The 18,623-nt window shown below is 44.2% G+C and overlaps 2 protein-coding genes across 8 annotated transcripts in view; one reads left to right on the forward strand and one right to left on the reverse strand.

Annotated features, from left to right (window-relative positions):
• Positions 1–1,119: 1,119 nt before the first annotated feature.
• Positions 1,120–18,623, reverse strand: part of LOC117722735 (UDP-glucuronosyltransferase 1A3) — a 134,726-nt gene continuing 117,222 nt past the window's right edge. For 6 of the 7 annotated variants that reach the window (XM_034522007.2, XM_034522010.2, XM_034522009.2 and 3 more), the window contains exons 2-5: positions 5,067–5,198; positions 4,316–4,403; positions 3,844–4,063; positions 1,120–1,983 (exon numbers count right to left, since the gene is read on the reverse strand). In XM_034522007.2, the coding sequence (XP_034377898.2) occupies positions 1,686–1,983; positions 3,844–4,063; positions 4,316–4,403; positions 5,067–5,198 (738 nt within the window). In that variant the 3' untranslated portion in view covers positions 1,120–1,685. Of the gene's footprint in view, positions 1,984–3,843; positions 4,064–4,315; positions 4,404–5,066; positions 5,199–7,419; positions 8,323–18,623 lie in introns of those variants that run through there. The other variant, XM_034522005.2, reaches the window with a different exon arrangement.
• LOC117722737 (dnaJ homolog subfamily B member 3) lies at positions 13,035–18,618 on the forward strand. Its single transcript, XM_076914852.1, has one exon. It carries the CDS (start codon positions 13,554–13,556, stop codon positions 14,277–14,279), a length of 726 nt encoding a protein of 241 aa, XP_076770967.1. The 5' UTR covers positions 13,035–13,553; the 3' UTR covers positions 14,280–18,618.

The raw sequence follows: 18,623 nt of genomic DNA on the forward strand, positions 1-18,623 counted from the left end.
AACTTTTGGTCAGGATATATAGCTTGAATCTGAAATGCCTCCAAAGAGCTATGTGATAAAATCTTGGTCTCTAGTGTGTGCTATTGAGAGGCAGGGAAACCTTTTTTTTTTTCAGGTAGGGCCTATTAGAATGTCCTTAGGACATCAGAGATTTTCCTCAAAGAGGATTGTGATAGCCCAGACTGTAGCCCCCTGTTCCTGGTTCAAGATATAACTCATGGTTTGTTCATGAATATGCTTCTGTTTGATATGCTATCTTCTGCTACCCTCACAGAACTGAGACAATGCAGGATAACCTTTGAACCTCTAAATCTATAAGCTAAACAGCCATTTTTTCTTTGTAAGTTACTTGCCTTGGTTATTTACCACTGTAACCAACATTATACCACTGCAAAACTGACCAATACAGAATGGTACAAAATGCTTAGGCATATCTGGTATATCTGTAACATTTTATGTGTATTTGTCAAAATAATAGGTATGGTAATAAACTTTATGTCACTGTAACAAATACCTGAGATGTAACAACCCATGAGCAAAGGGTTTTTTTTTTGGGGGGGGGGGGGGCTAGCAATGGACTTTCCATCCCTGGTCATGTGGCTACATTGCTTGGGGACCTGTGCAAAATAGGAGAATACTCAGAAAGACTGTCCCAGAAGCTTCTTGTTTCATGATAGTAAGGGAGCAAAGAGAGAGAAGGTACTTCCATCCTAACATCTTCTTCAAAAGAACATCCCCAGAGACCTAACTTTCTCAAATGGTTTCTCTTAATGGTTGTACAACTTCCCAGTGATGCCACAGGCTGAGCATCAGCAAGCCCCAAAGCCATCAGCAAATGATGCCACAGGCTGAGCATCAGCAAGCCCCAAAGCCATCAGCAAATGTACCTTTGGAAGATTCAGAATCAAAACTAGGGAGCAACCATGGTTATTAATGACCACTGTAATTCCCTCTGTGTGTGTGTGTGTGTGTGTGTGTGTGTGTGTGTGTGTGTGTGTACACATGTGTGAATCCATTCTAGTTTTCAAGTTGTGTTTCATGACCGTGCAGTGCTTTTACAGTTAGAGGATATACTTTGGCAACCAATAAATATAACACCAATGAAAAGAAGAGTAGTAATACAATTTATATGAATTTATTGATAAATTTTTGGTTTGGTAACACTACAGATGTGCTTGCCTTAGAACATACTTTAGTTTTTATCAAATCCAGACACAGCAATGATTATTATCTCAAACACAGGGTCACCAGGGTCAGAGCCTCATCTTTTTCTCCCAAAGCTACAAAGGCTGTGCCACCCACAATTCATGAGCACAGTGAGGAATGGCTAACACTGGGGAAGGTCACAACAGTCTGAGAACAGGAAAGGAAACCATCAGCTGACAGAGGCAGGGGAAACTGAGGGGCTGTCACTGAAGGCAGAGTGCCAAACTTTCTGTAAGTTACCAACAGACGGCAAGGGTTATCCAGTCTGAAGGTACTGGAGAAGCAGATCACACATTCCAGTACCTTTCATTATGGGTGTGGCCAGCAGTTAGATTGTTTTTATTTAAAAAAAAATCTTCTGGGTACATGATGTATGGTGAATTATTTCCCTAATAAAAACAACGTGGATAAACACTCGTTTCCAAGTTTCAACTGATTGGATAATGCACTAATACTTCTCTTTTGCTTCCCACCACTTCTCAGTGGGTTTTGGACTTGTGTGACTTCTTCACTTTCCTCTTTCCCCCAAAGCATTTCCGGAAGCCATAGGCACAACATTTAAAGACAATGAAGACCACCGTCAACACAATGGCCAGGAGGAAGCCAATCACATCCAAGGAGTGGTACTGATACCAGGTGAGGTCATGGGCAGCTGGGCGCAGGTGTGGTGCCCCCTTGTGCCTCATCACGTACTCCACCCAGAACACAGCCAGGTCCAGAGGCTCTATAGGACGATCCTTGTGAAGGCTGGAAAGGCGCATGATGTTCTCCTTGTAGCTGAACACAAGGCAATCGTTAGTGCCTGGACACCCACATAACAGACAGCATCCCCTTAGGTTTGACTCCAGTTAAGAAGAGAAGCGTGTTTCTAATATAACCAGAAAAGGGTTTTGTTTGGTTGGGTTTTATTATTATTATTATTATTATTATTATTATTATTATTATTACTATTATTATTTTGGTTTTTGTTTGTTTGCTTGCTTGCTTTTAGTGATTTCTTTGTAGGAAATTATACTATGCCTTTCTTGTGGTAAAATGAAGTTGAAGAGGCATCAACTACAGATGAAAGAGTAGTGTGGTTTGAATGTGCTGCCCACAAGCTTGTGTGTGAGAACTTTTGTCCCCAGTGTGAAGGTACAGAAAGGGAGTGGAACCTTTGGGAGGTGAGAAGACACTGAGAGAGATGGTGGCCTTTGTCCCGAGAGCTGGAACCTGTCACTGTGAGAGTAGGCTGTGATCAAGCAAGGATGTCATTTGTGGTTTGTCTCTTGCATACACACATCCTTTGAACCTCCAGGTTTGTACTGTGTGGGGAGGTAGCAGGAGACCCTTAGATGTAGTTTCCCTGCTGGAGAAGCCCAACAACTTCTAGAACTGTGAGCCAAATAAACTTTCACCCTTCATAAGTCATGGCATTCTGGGTATTCTGTTATTGCAACAGAAGACAGGCTGACGCATGTGCCCAAAACTCTTTTACATACATGTTCTCATGAGTATCAAACATGCCGGTGCTGAGTTAAATCTACCACTGGCTGCTATTTCTTCTAAAATGCTGCGGTATTGCTTTGAAGATTTTATTTTTATTGAGTTAATGTGTTTGTGTCTCTATGTGTGCGTATACACATGAGTGCAATGCCCATGGAGGCCAGAAGGGGCACTGGCTTTTCCTAGAGCTGCGAAATAACTAAGGTTGTATGGAAGAGCAGCAAGTGCTCTCTTAACTGTCAAGCCATGGTTCCACCTCCTTACTTTTTAAACTGTTGCCTGGGGTTTTTGCTGTTGTTTGTTTGTATTTGTTTGTGTTTGTTTGTTTGGTTTTGTCTTAAAATAGATTCTTGACTATATAGCCTTGAACTCTTCTTGAACTTGTAGCAATCCTCCTGTCACCAAAGTGCTGAGATTACAAGTGTCTGTCACCATGCTGGTCTTCTCATAGCTCTTCAGCAAAATAGTTCCAGTAACCTTGACAGCAATATACTAAATTTCAAGTAGAGACAAAGTGATCTCATGGGGTGTGTGTGTGTGTGTGTGTGTGTGCATGCATGCACGCACGCTCGCACATCTGTGTCTGTGCAGACGTGTGTCTATGCATTCACTCAAAGGCTGTAAGACAATATTCTCCTCTATAGCACTTCACTTTATTTCTCTGAGGCTGTCTCTCACTGGATCAGGATCTAGGCAGGTAGCTAGCAAGCCCTAGCAATTCTCTTGCCTCTACTTTCCACTGTGCTGAGGCCTAGCATCTCACATAAAAGCTGGAGGTTGAACTCAATCCTCAGTCCTGTACAGCAAGAGCTCTTACCCACAGAGTGCTGCATCTCTCCAACACCACCCCTACACAGCTTTAGATGGGACATTTCTCTCTTTGCAGGATCTCAGCGATGAGATGCCTACTATGGTGATATTATTTTTAATTGAAGATTTTAAATCTAGGGAAAATAAAAATTTTTAAACAAATTCTATGGTAAAATATAAAGTCATTTTATAAGGAGGAATAACTCCCACATTATCTTATATAAATATAGATTTTTATGTATTTGTGGTTGTGTTGATTGTAAATGCTATAGGTATGAATACAAGTAGGTGCTTTTAGGTTTTTTTTTGCTTTTGTTTGTTTTTTTCTTTTCTATTACTTACCTCTTGTTATTGATGACAGTTTTAAGGGCATTTTCCAAATCATCAGCAGTCATTTCAAGGACATTCAGGGTCACCCCAGCTCCCCGAGTTTCCATGCGTTTGGCGTTGTCCATCTGATCACCAAACAAGGGCATCATCACCATGGGAACCCCATTGCATATTCCTTCATAAATACCATGGGAACCAGAGTGTGTGATGAACGCCCGAGCCTTCGGATGACCTGAGAAGCACAACAGACAGGGATGCTGAGCTCTCCGGCCTCACAATGTCTAGATTCCAAGAATACCCCAGGGATTGTTATCTACACGTGACCATTGTAGAAACTGGGGGCGGGGGAGGGGGAGGAGTGATATATGCTATGTGTTATGTGTATGGGCCACAATCAAGCCAAGCAATCATTTAAAACATTCATGTTTGTCATTTTCTTAATTTTACCCTGGTTTGACCTCCATGCCAGATGTCCTCAACCTACCAAGCAGATCATTTTGGGGTAGCCATTTGACAAGAATTGTGTTCTTTGCAAGATTTGATGGTTTAGTTCCGGTGTAGCGCCACAGGACCTTGTAGGGACAGAAAGCACAGGGTTTAATAAAAGAACACAATGTGATTTTTTAAAAAAAATCTGCTATACCAGCTGGAAAGGCCAGGCATATGAAAGAACACCTATGGCCTCTGCATGGTGGGAGGTCTGGTGCATAGGAAGTCCATGGAGCTCAGACAACACTGTATCTTGATGCTGAAGCCTGGTGATTTGAGTGTGAGAAGCCACCAAGCCAGGCGCCGGGAAACTCTTCACTTTTCTGCACTGCAAACGGAAACTTTCTTAACTAAGCAAGTGAATGCCGAACTAACCAAGCAAGAGCAAACAAAAACTAAATCTTTTTGGTGCAACAGCATCATTTGGTATGAAAAAAAAAAAAAAAAAACAAACAGTATCATGCTTATTTTTAACCAGTTTCTCCCTAATACTTTGGAGTTTCCTAGAGAAAAGGAGAAATCTGAGTGAGACAGATCATTGTGTAGGAGTGTCTGAATGAAATTGCAAAATATAATAACAGTAATAATCATCATCGTCTAATGCTAATAACAATAATAACAACACCAACATTGCGGAATGTCGGAAGATTTCCAGATCCCCAAATTCTGCATTTATAGACCCATAACTCTGGAGTTAGAACTGTCATTAAAAACAGATATGAAGTAGTCATGCAAAACCATCTTACTGTCTGAGGAATTCTGCCCAAAGCCTCAGCGATTTCCATGGCTTTCTTCTCCGGAATCTCTGAGACCATCGATCCCAAAGAGAAAACCACGATGCCATGCTCTCCAGAGGCGTTGACATAGGCTTCAAATTCCTAGAGCAAAAAAAAAAGACATTTCTAGTTCATCTCTTGCCCCTCACATTCCTGGGGAACCGATCACATTAGGTTACACGTTACTTTCCTCTTATGGAAGTCAGTGAAGGGGTGTATGTAATAAACAAAAATCACCATGGCAACTGTCTTCTTGTCCGCTGTTAGTTCAGGAGGATTTCTTGCTTACAGGGTTATCTGTGGGGTTCCCTGGAGATACGGAATCCAGGTAATGTGCTGACTTCCCATAAGAGAAGGAGAGGCACATACGTGAGTGTGCCTACACCTGAATGTGCATCCATGGACGTGACACAGGTCCATATACATGTTCCTACCTGTGGCCCCATACAGGAAACAGACTCTAAGCAGCATGGCAGTTCTCCCATACTGTACGTTATTAATAAGCTAACTAACCACTAAGAGTCTCTCAGATGATTCAACTGTTTCCAAAGAACTCGGAGAACATTAGCATGATGGTATGATATGCCAGGCTGCCCGTAGCTGAGGAGCTGCCTGGAACATGGTACTTTTATTACTAAAATTCAAAATTTCCTGGGAAAATCATGTCCTGATCCCCCTATATGTAAGATACAGAGAAACTTCTACCAAACTCTATCCTGAACACATGAGGATCACATACCCTGGGCAACCTTCCCAGAGGAACAACCCTCTTCCACCTACCTATGGGCCAGGCTGTTGCAGACCCCTACTCCCGAGGATCATCACAGCAGTGGCACCTTGGCCTCACCCACTGGGCCCATCTAAAGAGTCAGAGGGGCCAGGCAAGGCTTTTCTGCCGTGGCCCTGGATTTTGATCTGTTTAAGAGCACACTGGAGTTGGTTGCTCTAAAGCCTTTCTTCTCTAGGATCGCATCCTGATTTCCTTCCCTCTCCAGGCACTTCTTTCTTGGTGGCAGGCAGCTCACATCCAAGTGCCCTTTGCTTTCCCGCTACCTCCAGATAGCTCATAGCTTACCTACAGTCTAGAATCTTTGCTTCTTCAAGATACATGTAATCTTATATGGAAAGAGATCAGTCTAATTTTTCTTCCTGCATGGCCTCCCACGCCTACTCAGCAGCCAGTAGTGTGTGATTGGCACAAAATCAGATCTGTAGGGTCATAAACATCCACAGTCAGATAGCAGGATTTAGCTAAGGCTTAACTGGCACGCAAGTTTGTGTACAGACGCCCATAGAGTAAGCAACAGAGGCAGGTTGGACAATGATTCTGCATCAACTTTTGTGGATCCAACAAAAGTGAGTCCCCTCTACTTGGCACAAGATGCCCTAAACTTTGCCACAACATCACAGTCCTTGGGACAGCCTAACAGTGAGGCAACATGTTAGCTGCAAATAATCTTTGATAAATGCTCCAAAAGGAAGACCTTCTCTCTAGGGATACTTCTCTCCAGCTGACGAGAACTTTAACTATTTCTTACATTCTGCTAAGAGCTGCAGAGTTGGTTCTGAACTCTGAACAAAATATCTGTTGCTCTCCCAGAATCCATTTAGACTACCTGCCAGAAGTCTTTCCCTTGAGCCAAGCCCAAACTTGCCTACCTCCATGATTGGTCTCTTTCATCAGTATCTGTCTGTCTCTGGCTTCCTGGATCTCCTATTAGCTATTTACTTCAGACTCAACATGTATGATTGTGGTTCTGAATTTCATTCTTTTACCAAGGTTGTCTCTCACTCAGACAGAGGGATGACACCTTGCCCTACTGGAAGGAGGGGAAGACTGCAATATCTAGCTTCCTGTCAGAATATCTAGACATTAGAACAATAACGAGGACCATAAAGGTAGTGAGTGACTCCTGCCAGGACCCATAAGAGTTAAAGAACAATTGCCTCAGACTTGAGCTACTAGTGCCTGAATCAAGGACACGAGTTCCAAAAAGGGATGCTTCATAAAACACAGCTCCGTTCTCTGAGAAGTGTCCCAAACACAGCAGTTCTTCTGACAATTAATGCTAGTTGCATTAAATTGAATTCCCCAGGGATAAAATGCCCAAGATATGTTTTCCCAGAACACTGTATACAAAGAAGTAAGTGAGAAAAGGATGCCAAGGACAAATTCAAGACTGTGAGACTTAGAGAATAGAAGTTAAGAAGAGAGAGCACTTGAAACCGACCCAGCAAGCTCACTGACCTCAGCACATACCTATGGAAAGTTCCTTTCCCACAAAGAACAACAGACATGGAAAGGCACCGTTCAAATACACACCTGGGCTAGGGTTTTTTTCTGAACACAGTTTATCCCACCAATAAAAACCATGTTGGGCATGATGGGCCTGGGGTAATCTTTCACAAAGTCATTTCTCATCAGCCAGATAGATGCAGGGCTCAGAAGGTCCTTGACAGTCACCTCTTTCTGTAAGATTTCGGTGGCAAGTGACCCATAGGGGGAATAAACAACTCTGCATAGAAAGTTCTCTGACAAAGCAATGAGCATGTTCTTCACCCGCTGCAGGAAGTTCATGCGGTCTGTGTTGAAAGACATACTCTTGGGCACGTAGGACAATGGAGCAGGGCATTGGGTAGCTTCCAAATCCAGGCCGCATGGCAATGAATTCAAAAAGTACACAGCAGGCAGAGCCAGGTACTGAGCCACAATGGAGCCACAGGGAAGGAAAGGGTCCATCAGCATAGCATCAAAGTGGCTTTCTTTCAGAGAGGCCATAAACTCAGCATTGTGCAGCAGATGGGAGCAGCCAGACAGGAGCATACTGGAGTCCCTTTTGACTCTCTGGTATAATTTGAACACACGCAGCAGAAAAGCATCTTGATCAAAGACACTCCGCCCAAGTTCCACAAAAGCAGCTGTCACGTTCTCCTTTTGGAATGGCACAGGGTACTTCCTCAGAGTGTAAAATGATCCTTCTTTTATGTGAATTGAGGCTTCAGGTGCTATGACCACAATGTCATGTCCCTTCTGCTGGAGCTGCTGAATAACTTCAAGCATACTCAGCCAGTGGCTGCCATCTATAGGGAACAGTAACAGCTTCCCAGCATGGGACGCAGAGGGACCGAACACATACAACAGAAGGCTCGGAAGAAGCAGAAGCAAGCGCAAGCTCCGGCACACCACAGGCATGGTACCGCTCCCTCTGCTGCCACCGGAGGTCTACCTTAAACCTGTTCATGACTCATGAGAAGAAACTTGTGCAACCAGTTAATGTTTGATTGTGCCCCATGACTTAAGCTGTCAACGAACTGGCAAAGAACACAGAACATTTGCATTCCGTGACAAAGTGGGTGGAGCTTTACTGACTTCCTTAATAAATAACAGCAGTCAAACTGACTGGTATTCCTTCCTCAAATTGCATTTTTTTTTAAAAGTGCATATAGTGAGCCCAACCGTCTCTGGCCATTTTGGACTCATTAAATTGGCATTTTCGTAGGCCAGAAAGGGTTAAAAGGGAGCAGAAAAGGACTGTAAAGTGCCAAAGCCTAACACTTTGCCACATGTAAGATTAACAGGTACTCAGAAAGTCTTTTGGAAAGAAAGGAACATTGTACTGAAATGTCACTTTTGTTGATGGAAGCCCTCCATCATCGCCCAGGGTTCCTCTTAATCATTTCCATCATTTAAAAAAGTGGTGTGTGTGTGTGGGGGGGGGGGAAGGGTTGTAGGCCAGAGGGTAACCTTGGGTGTTATTTCTCAGAGGCTATACAGTTTGTGTTTGAGGCAGGCTCTTTCACTGGAGTGGAGCCTATCAGTTAAGCTACAGATAGGAAGGCTGCCGAACTAACAAATCTCCCTCTTTTTTTCTAGCTTCTCAGTGTTGCGATTGCAGGCATGGTCAACTGTTTCCAGAATTTTCATGTAGCTTCTGGGGTTTAAACTCTGGTCCTTATGCTTGCAGAGGACTTTACTAAGACAGCCTCTGCCGCCGTTTTCACTTCCTCCTTAGTGAGTCTAGGACAGGGCTGGGTTTCAAGATGGCAGCTGAAACCAGCACAGAGCAGTGCCCCACCTTTCCAGGACTCCGCTATGAAGAGAGACAGACTCTCAGCTCAAACGGATAAATCGGGCCTTTTGAGGATGCAAATGAGTGGCACCAGGCTGGGGTAGAAAATGACCAAGAAGGCAAAGTCACATGGGTCTGTAAACAGAAGTCCTCTCCAAGAGTCCCTCAGAGAGGCAGTGAGAAAATATATTCTAAACAGAACATCAAACTAGGTAAGGGCCAGCTAGTACACTTGTGCTCATCACATTTGCCTGAGGCCAAGAGGAAATTCTAATGATTGAATTGAAGTCAACACCGTCAGGTGTGTGCTATGTGTTAAGTGCCGTCAAGCTGAACACTCTGCAACACATCCTATCCCAGAGTGCTGTCTTGTAAAAGCAGATGGTATGTCCCTCGTTTTATAAGCATACTTAGGCTGATGAAAGCAAAGACATTTGCCAGAGTCCTTAGCAGAGCTAAGAGACAGCCCTGGATATCAGTGCCTAAAGCCTGCACTCTTGACTTCCAGTCTCCAGCAGCATCCAGACACATCTCTAGTGGAAATTCCAGCTAGTTAGAAATTGAATGGAAAGGTGTGAACCTAAGGTCATGCCCTCACCATGATGAATGAAGAAAAGGCAGAAGGGTGGACTTTGAGCTCAAGAAGGTATTCAAATAGCATTACCTGGGGCCCTTGGAGACTAGGGGAAGAGCTGCCGAATGGAAATGCCTCCCAAAGTGAGCAGCCAGATTGTGGGCAAAACCCAGCCTGCACTCTTTCTCGGGATCCACTGATGTTCCATACAGCCCCAGGAAGAAAGTCCTGACCCCAGTATTGAGCACAGTACTAGTCCTGGCGGCATGTGGCTGTGCTGAGAACATTAAGGGGGAAACAACTTAGCTTCAAAGATTTGGTGTTCTAGGGTTCACAGTTGACAGGACGCTTCTCATTCCTCTTTTCTTGTGCCTTCACTCTTTCTCAACAGAATTCCAGTTTTGTTTGTGTGTTTTAAACACACACACACACACACACACACACACACACACACACCATGCACAATGCACTCTGAACTCTTAAGTCCTTCCTGAGCTCAGTCACTTCATCACTCTTAGTTCTTGGTAAGTGGTAAAGATGTAGCAATGCCTTTGCTTCCGCTGTGCTTTTATCTGAGACCCCAACCCTCACAATCCGTGTTAAACTTAAAGATCAGTAGTAGTTCGTGGAAGCCCCATTTTGTGAGAACTCACCTGCAGCTTATATGGGGCAAAGAGCCTGCAAACACTCTAATGCCTTTATGACTACGTGTTCCTGTTATCATTCAGAACCTTGAGGGTTTTTTTTTTTTTATTTATATGGAGCCAGAGATAGAACCCAGAGTCACAGGCAAAGCAGACAATGTGCTACCTCAGAGCTTCTTGCAGCTACTGTGCACTTGAATGGTTGGGGCCCAACCCTATCTTTGGCCATGGAACACTGTTCACTGATCAAAATGCAAAGCAATCTACATCTCTTATGATCAACAAGGAGAACCACTTCAAAACAATCAAATGACAAGTGTGCTCTGGAACATGAGCAGACCCAAGCCCTTTCAACTTTAAAGCTAATCCCTTCCTTCACCAATATATATGGAACATGTGAATTTGACTGCTCTGGGTGCTATGCTAGGTTTCAGAGCCAAAACTCAAATAAAGATATTGCCTGTAAGGAGGGACCCAGGAGTCAGAGAAGCACTTAAGCCAAACAATCCCAGAGCACCACAAGATGTACCTCTGGTTGCTGAGGAAACATGGAGCAGAGCATGAATGTGGTCTTGCTTTGGAGGCCCTTGAAGAATGTGGTGACTCATGGGAGGGATTTCTTTTTAAGCTAGAACCAGAAGCTAACATTCCCATCTATGGGACATCTAGCTCCTTAGATGGGATAAGAATGGAGCTTGATACTAAACAAAACACACAAGCTCTATGTCGTCCTGGGAATCAGCTAAGGACCCTTAGAGGAAAAGGTAGTTTTCCTCAAATCTCTGCAGCATTTTTCTCTGTCCTGCCGTTTAATCATCTAGAAGTTCCCACAGCTGCCTATGTGCTAAGTCAAGAATAGATGGATATGTTCCTCATAGGCAGGGTTTCAACCCTGGGGCCAGTCCATAGCTGTGCATTCAGTAACAGAGTTTTTGTACAAACTCTGTTGGGAGGCAAGTCCTAGCTGAAAGCGGCTATCATCTTTGCAGCCACCTCGGGCCATATATTTGAAGGTTGAAACTTTTCCACCCTGACAAGAGACTTGTTTTTCTAGCATGATGTTTTTGCAAACAGCCCACAACAGCCATGCACACTCTGATAAACATCTTGCTTTTCTCAGACATATCCTGGACTTGTTGTTTAGTGACCCTGCTGCACTCCCCTGCTTGTGCTTATATACCCACAATTGCCTTTCGATAAATGAGCCTTGATCAGAAAACTTTGTCTTGGCTCCATGTTTCTCTCACCCCTCCATCTCCTTTTCATTTCCAGCCCTCCTTTCAGGCAAACTCATCCGTGGCCACTGGATAGCTACAAAACTCATCTACTTTTACTATAGACACAATACTTAAGCCAAGTGTTCACTCTTTCAGATGCAGCTGCTGTGGTCTTACTTTAGAGCTTCCGCCCCTCACTTTATCGGTTTGCCCTTGTATTATCCCAGACCACCACTGCTTCTGGTACTTTGGTCAACAGCTTCATAGGGCCCATAAGAAAACTCAAATCCTTTAGCCTTGCTCTTCCTTAGACCCTGGGTCACTTTGCAGAGTATTCCTCATCTCTGGCTCCTCTGACTAGTCCAATCCATGTGCCCTTTCCTCCTAATCAGGATTTGATTACTGTTTATTTCATGTGTACCAAGTACCAGGCCTAAAGGTTCAAGTTCAGTCACTGGTTGTGACATAAACTCAAATGACTGTTCTAGCATACTAGCACTTCTGATTAAACCTAATACCCTTCATGATAGAATCTTTAAAAGTTCATTGGTTAACCATTTCCCTTTAGAACTATGTAACTTTTATAGATGCATGTTGCCTCACCACTGATCAAATAAGGTCATACAGTGTTCAAAAAAAAAAAAAAAAAAAAACCCACAAAGAAGTGGAGATTAAAACAAGTGTCAAGCAAAGGCTGAAGGAAGGCCGGAGTGATACTACAACAGTATTAGTGGCAACAAGAACACTTCACCGGCAGAGCTTCAAAAACAGCCACAAGTTCCAATTATTTTTGCTCAGAACAACAATGGCTCTCCAAGTGTTAACTAAGGAACCCCGAGGATCCCCGAAGGACCTTCCAGAGGAATTTGACAAAGTTGAAACTATTTCCATCAACAGAAATATTGACTTTTCAAAGATCTCATTTTCTCATAGGCATATGCTGGAGTTTTCCGAAGGTTACTCCATGTATGAGATCACAGTAGACTGAATGCAGAAGCAGAAGAATCCGGTTCTGTGAAGCCCAATGCTAGAGTGATTTGAAGGACACAAACGCGCATCACCCTTTGTTTTGAAGAAGCGATTTTCTCCTAAGAACATGATTTATGTTAGCGTGCACCTGATAGACATGTTTTTCATTGTCTTACTTTCTCACAGAGCCGTATAAATGAAAACAAAGGGTCCTGCAGACAAGATGTTCAAGAACCTCAGTTCCTCACAAACCACTGCCCTTCAGACCAGGGTCAGACAAATCCCACTCTTGTCAACCTTCTTATCCTATTGCCTGGCTGATGGAAAGAAGACTTGAGGCAGGGCACAAAAATCCATTTTAAAAAGCCAGCTTTGTGAGGCACACTTGTAAACCCACAATGCACGATGCTGAGGCAGCAGGGCATTACTGCAAGTTCAAGACCAGCCTGAGCTACACAGCTAAGGAGAGAAGGGCAAGCAACATCAGGAGAAGGGATGGGGAGAAGAGTAAGGAAAAGGAGTGGTAGAGAGGAGGAAGAGAAGGAGGAAGGTGGGGCAGAAAGGAAGAGGGAGGGAAAGAAGAGAGAGAGAGAAGGAGGAGGAGGAGGAGGAGGAGGAGGAGGAGGAGGAGGAGGAGGAGGAGGAGGAGGAGGAGGAGGAGGAAAGGAGGAAATAGTACTTTTCTCTGGCAGCCAGAGTCAAAGCCTCTCTCCCCTAAGTCGTCCTTTGTTCTTCGTACTGTAGGACAACCCAATCACAACAGCAAGGATGCTAGACTTGGTCCTGTCTCTAAGGGCATCACTGGGCACCCCTGGGAGCACAACCAACCCCTGGGACCCTCCATTCTGATAGGCTGAGGCACCGCCCGCATCCGCCAATGAGAGACATCTGCGTCATAAGGGAGTGCGGCCCCGGCCGGTAGGCGGGCGTTCAGCAGCTGCCACCAGCGCTCCAGCGCCGAGGCCGCGGGCCGGCCAGCCGCCATGGTGGACTACTACGAGGTGCTGGGCGTGCCGCGGCAGGCCTCGGCTGAGGCCATCCGCAAGGCGTACCGCAAGCTTGCGCTCAAGTGGCACCCGGACAAGAACCCCGAGCACAAGGAGGAGGCCGAGAGGCGGTTCAAGCAGGTGGCGCAGGCCTACGAGGTCTTATCGGACGCCCGCAAGCGCGAGGTGTATGACCGCTGCGGCGAGGTGGGCGAGGTGGGCGGAGGCGGCGCAGCGGGCAGCCCGTTCCACGACGCCTTCCAGTATGTCTTCTCCTTCCGAGACCCTGCCGAGGTCTTCAGGGAGTTCTTCGGGGGCCACGACCCTTTCTCCTTCGACTTCTTCGGAGATCCGCTCGAGAACTTTTTTGGGGATCGGAGGAGCACCCGTGGAAGCAGAAGCCGAGGGGCTGTACCCTTCTCTACCTCCTTTACCGAATTCCCAGGGTTTGGGGGTGGCTTCGCTTCGTTAGATACTGGATTCACATCCTTCGGTTCTCCAGGAAACTCAGGCCTTTCTTCTTTCTCCATGTCCTGCGGCGGTGGGGCGGCAGGCAACTACAAGTCGGTGTCAACCTCCACCGAAATAATTAATGGCAAAAAAATCACCACCAAGAGAATCGTTGAGAATGGCCAAGAAAGGGTGGAAGTGGAAGAAGATGGAGAGTTAAAGTCCCTGATAATTAATGGCAAAGAGCAGCTGCTTCGCATCGATACTCAGTAAAGACATAAAGTGCGATGTAAGGACTATCAGGACTTTTTTGTTGAAACGCGTTTTCAAGGGAACTCTACTTTCAGAACAACTGTATTCAAGACATTATATGCAGCTCATGTCGGTGCCTCTTGTTATTGTTGGGATCGCAGGGATAGGATCTCTCTTGGTCTTTATGCCTGTTGTAAATATCTTGTATGCCTTTGGCACTTATTAAACTTAATCCTGAGGCAGACCACCGTTATGTGCTAGTGCCAGGAAACATTGTTCACAGCACCTAAAACTGCACAGTGTCCATTTTGTTGAAAATTCGACTCAGAGACCTTTCCTTGAACCTTATAGCTCCACTTCCCCACATTCGAACCGAGGTGAAAGATACACATATATTGAGTCTTTAGTTTAAGATAAGTTGAAAAGAATGGCTTTTAGTTTACCTAAAATCATGCTGATATAGGAACAATATATTGATTGATATTAACCACTGTTCAAATGAAAGGTTAAAACTAAGCTTTTTAAAGCACCTAAACTGAACAAAGTAGACTTAAGTAGATCCTTGTTACTGCTGCAACGAATTACCACGAACTTGGTAGTGTGTATCACACTTATTCTTCCCATGTTTTGTAGAAGTCTGGAATTCATTTCAATGAGCAAAAAGGAGGGTTGCTAGGATCGTGCTCTCTCTGAAAGTTTAGGGTTATGTTTATCAGTCAAGGTCTCAACATTTGGCTGGTTAGTGCCTAAGTTTGTTCTACAACAATGGAAGATGCTGGAAGTGAAAAGTGCCTTTTGAAGGATATACAAACTCCTTGGTTGCCATATATATTACACACACACACACACTTATATAAGCAATAGAGTCCATTCTGTAGCACAGTTGGGTGCTTCATAGACCTTGCAGAAGATGGTTGTCTTTAGAGAGCACAGCACAGAATATTTTACCTCACTTCAATGTTATCTGTGAAGACTTCATAAGACATTGAAGCAAAATGGATCTGAATAGGTTGAAGATGCCACACTTTGTAATTCTCTCCCAAGAGGTCATGGGACCTAAGCACATTATCATAAACTTAGACTATGTGAAAATATGTTGGATACCCTTACTACCCTGAAAATGTAGCCTCATGCAGTGACAATATGTACAGCACACAGCAGAAGCACAAGAGTCAATCCCACCCCACAGGGCACACAAGGGTCTTTAGAAATCATGTCAAATAGTCACTGCAGTATTGGGTAGCTGCTTTCTAAGCAATACATTTAGAAAGGTCCCAAATCAGACCAACCACCAGACTTTGAAACAAACAAACAAAAAAATGTTTTCTCCAGCCCAAGGAGCTAATAAAGATAGTCACTAAGGATTGGGGAGATGGCCCAGGGGTTTCAGTGCTTACTAGGCAAGCATCTCCAGAAACCTAAATAAAGGTCTGGTGATAATCCTCAAAAGGCAGAGACATGGGTTCCCCAGAGCATGAGCCATATTGACTAAGCTCTGGATTTATTTTTTTATTTTTTGGAGAGATCCTGGATAAAGTGCAAAAGTTCAAGAGTAATTGAGGATGATTCCTGACATCAGTTCTGGACCTACACACACACACACACACACACACACACACACACACAAATGACACATATGCACATACATAAAAAAGGAAAAGTTGCTGAGTAGTTTGTTGGTATGGGTTTTTTATCTGAACTCGTAGAAGGTATCAAGGATTTCAGGATAATGAACACATACAGTTCTGTGGTAGTTAAATGAGTAAATCATCACCCTGGGTGGGACATAATGAGTGGGTCTGAAACTACACAGTGGATAAAAGATTGTCGGGGCTGGGGAGATGTCTCAGCAGTTAAGAACACTGGCTATTCTTCTAGAGGACCCAGGTTCAATTCCCAGCACCTACATAAATGCTCACACTGTCTGTAACTTGAGTTCCAGAGGATCTGACACCCTCACACAACCATGTATACAGTTAAAACACCAGTGCACATAAAATAAAAATAATTAAATTATATATAATTGCTTTAAACAAAAAGATTGTCTGCAGAGAGTCCATGGTAGGCAAAGAGCCTGGCATGGCAAGGTTACTCAGAGATCATGGTTTTTCAGCTCTGGCTTGTTTTAACAGTTGAGAGCGAACACAAGAATCAATACTCATCTGTCTTGAATTAGTGCTGCTATAAATGTAAAGTTCCTGGCTGGACTGGAACTCATTATGTAGGCCAGGCTGTCCTTGAGCTCACAGGAATCTACTCTGCTTCCTACGTGCAGGGATTCACAGCATGTGCAACCGGGTCCAACTATAAAAAGCATTTTTTTAAATGAATTGTCAAGCTTGAAACTTTCTTCAAAAATTGCTCTGTCTCAAAACACTTGTGAAGACATGCCTGTAGAAGGTCACCTTTTAGGAAATATTTGTCATAGTGGTCAAAGCATTTCCTGTGCCTCTTGAATCCACCAGTGGATCTGTGTGTAAGAGCATATTCCAGCACAAGCCTGACAGTTTGATCCCTGGAACCTAGGCTGGAAGGAGAGAACCACAACCCGAAGTTGAAGTTCTTGACTTCCACACGAGCACCTTGGCGCACATGCACCTGCAATCATATACGCATACACACATGGCCTAATTTTTAAAAAGGCATTCAAATACACTATAGAGGATTCCTTCATTTTCCAGAATGGAGTAGGCAAGGAAGAGCAACACACTGTAAGACCCAGAAGATTACGAGGCCCTGTTCCACTTAAAATCAATCAAGAATTTAAAAGCCAGTCACACTGGCACGAGGTTCACATGCAGTTTTAGCTTAGTCAGCATGGCTGAGAGCATTCAGAAGAAACTACTGCTTCCAAGTAACCACTTTCCCTTTGATTTTATCACAGCCTCCAAACTGGAAGAAAGGTACTCTCTCCACTGTAGGAAGTCATTCATCTGTATCAGCTTCCCTTTCTAGACTTTCAAATTCCACATTATCAGCAGTCCGTTCCCCTCTCCCCTACTCTCCCTCATCTTCCTCATCTCCTCTCTCTCTCCTGCCCTCTATTCTCTCTCCCTCCCCTCTTCCTCTTCCCTCTTCTCCTCTCAGGTTCTCATTATTTATCCTAGCTCTGGCATTTACTATGCAGCCTCGATGGACTTGGACTCAATCCTGCCTCATCTTTCCTAGTGCTAGGATTACTGACCTGCGTTTCCCTAAACCCAGTTCACAGGTTTCCTCATTAAATACAGACTCATTTAACTTCCTCAGATCTTCATGAAACCATTTCTGTACAGTTTCAATTACTGCCTGACGATCTGACTTGACTGAGAAGTAGCCAGTGGCCTCAGGCATAAATGTACAACTTGTTTTCTACGTTCACCCTATGATAAAGTAAAAAGTTTTGTAATGGTAGACTTCTTTAGACTATTTTTCTTTTAGTTTTCTACATATAAAATTTGAAATACACAATTCTGTTATATCTACAGTAGCTGCCTAGTTGCACAGAGACTAGTGAGCATTTGTTACGTGGCTGATCCAACTGATCCTACAAACTACTGATTAGCTTGCTTCCAGCTCTGCCGAGTGCTCCAGTGTTGTGTGAACACACACCCATTTTATCCCTGAGAGCAATATTAAAAGCTGCCACATCAACAACTGCTATTTGCTGATGTTCCACACGCCTCTCGTGTCCCCTTCACCCGCGAAAAAGGACACGGAGGCAGTGATCGGGTAGTTACTACAAACGAGGCTTTACTTGTAACAGCAGAAGCGGAAAAGACCGCGGAAGGGCCAAAGACAGGAAGAGGCACAGCTTAAATACACCCTAGAGTAATGTGTTCACTTCTGATTGGCTGTTCACTTATTACTCATAATACGCCCCGGGTTGGGCAGTGACTTTTGGCGCGCTTTCTGCCTTTGCACCTGCGCAGATAATTGTTTACTAGTGGGAGGACACGATGTCCGCGCCATCTTGGAATGGCGGATACTGACATGCTCACTGAGGCTCCCAACATGCTGATTCCTTTAACCTTCGGGGAAAAAAATCTGAAAGCAACACACCCTCTGGTAGGTCAAGACACAGCTCAATTTCTCAGCTTCTGAGCAGAATCAGGATACCCACCAATAGGAAAACCATGTCTGGATACATGGGCAGTCCCAATTGAGTCTAGCACCTCAGCCCTAGCCCCTCACTTAGCCTTTAGTCCTAACAGTGGCCCCTGAAAACCCAAAGTATGGCAGGGTGAACTCCTTAATAGGTTAATTTAACTAAAGCCTCTCAGGAGAGGAGAGACACCTTTGGAAAGATGTGTTGGATAAATAAGAATTTGAAAGTAAAAAAATTATTTTTTTCCTGGAAAATTCTTGAGATAAAAGCAGAATACA

Source organism: Arvicanthis niloticus, chromosome 17, assembly GCF_011762505.2.
Source record: "Arvicanthis niloticus isolate mArvNil1 chromosome 17, mArvNil1.pat.X, whole genome shotgun sequence".
NCBI classification, from domain to species: Eukaryota; Metazoa; Chordata; class Mammalia; order Rodentia; family Muridae; genus Arvicanthis; species Arvicanthis niloticus.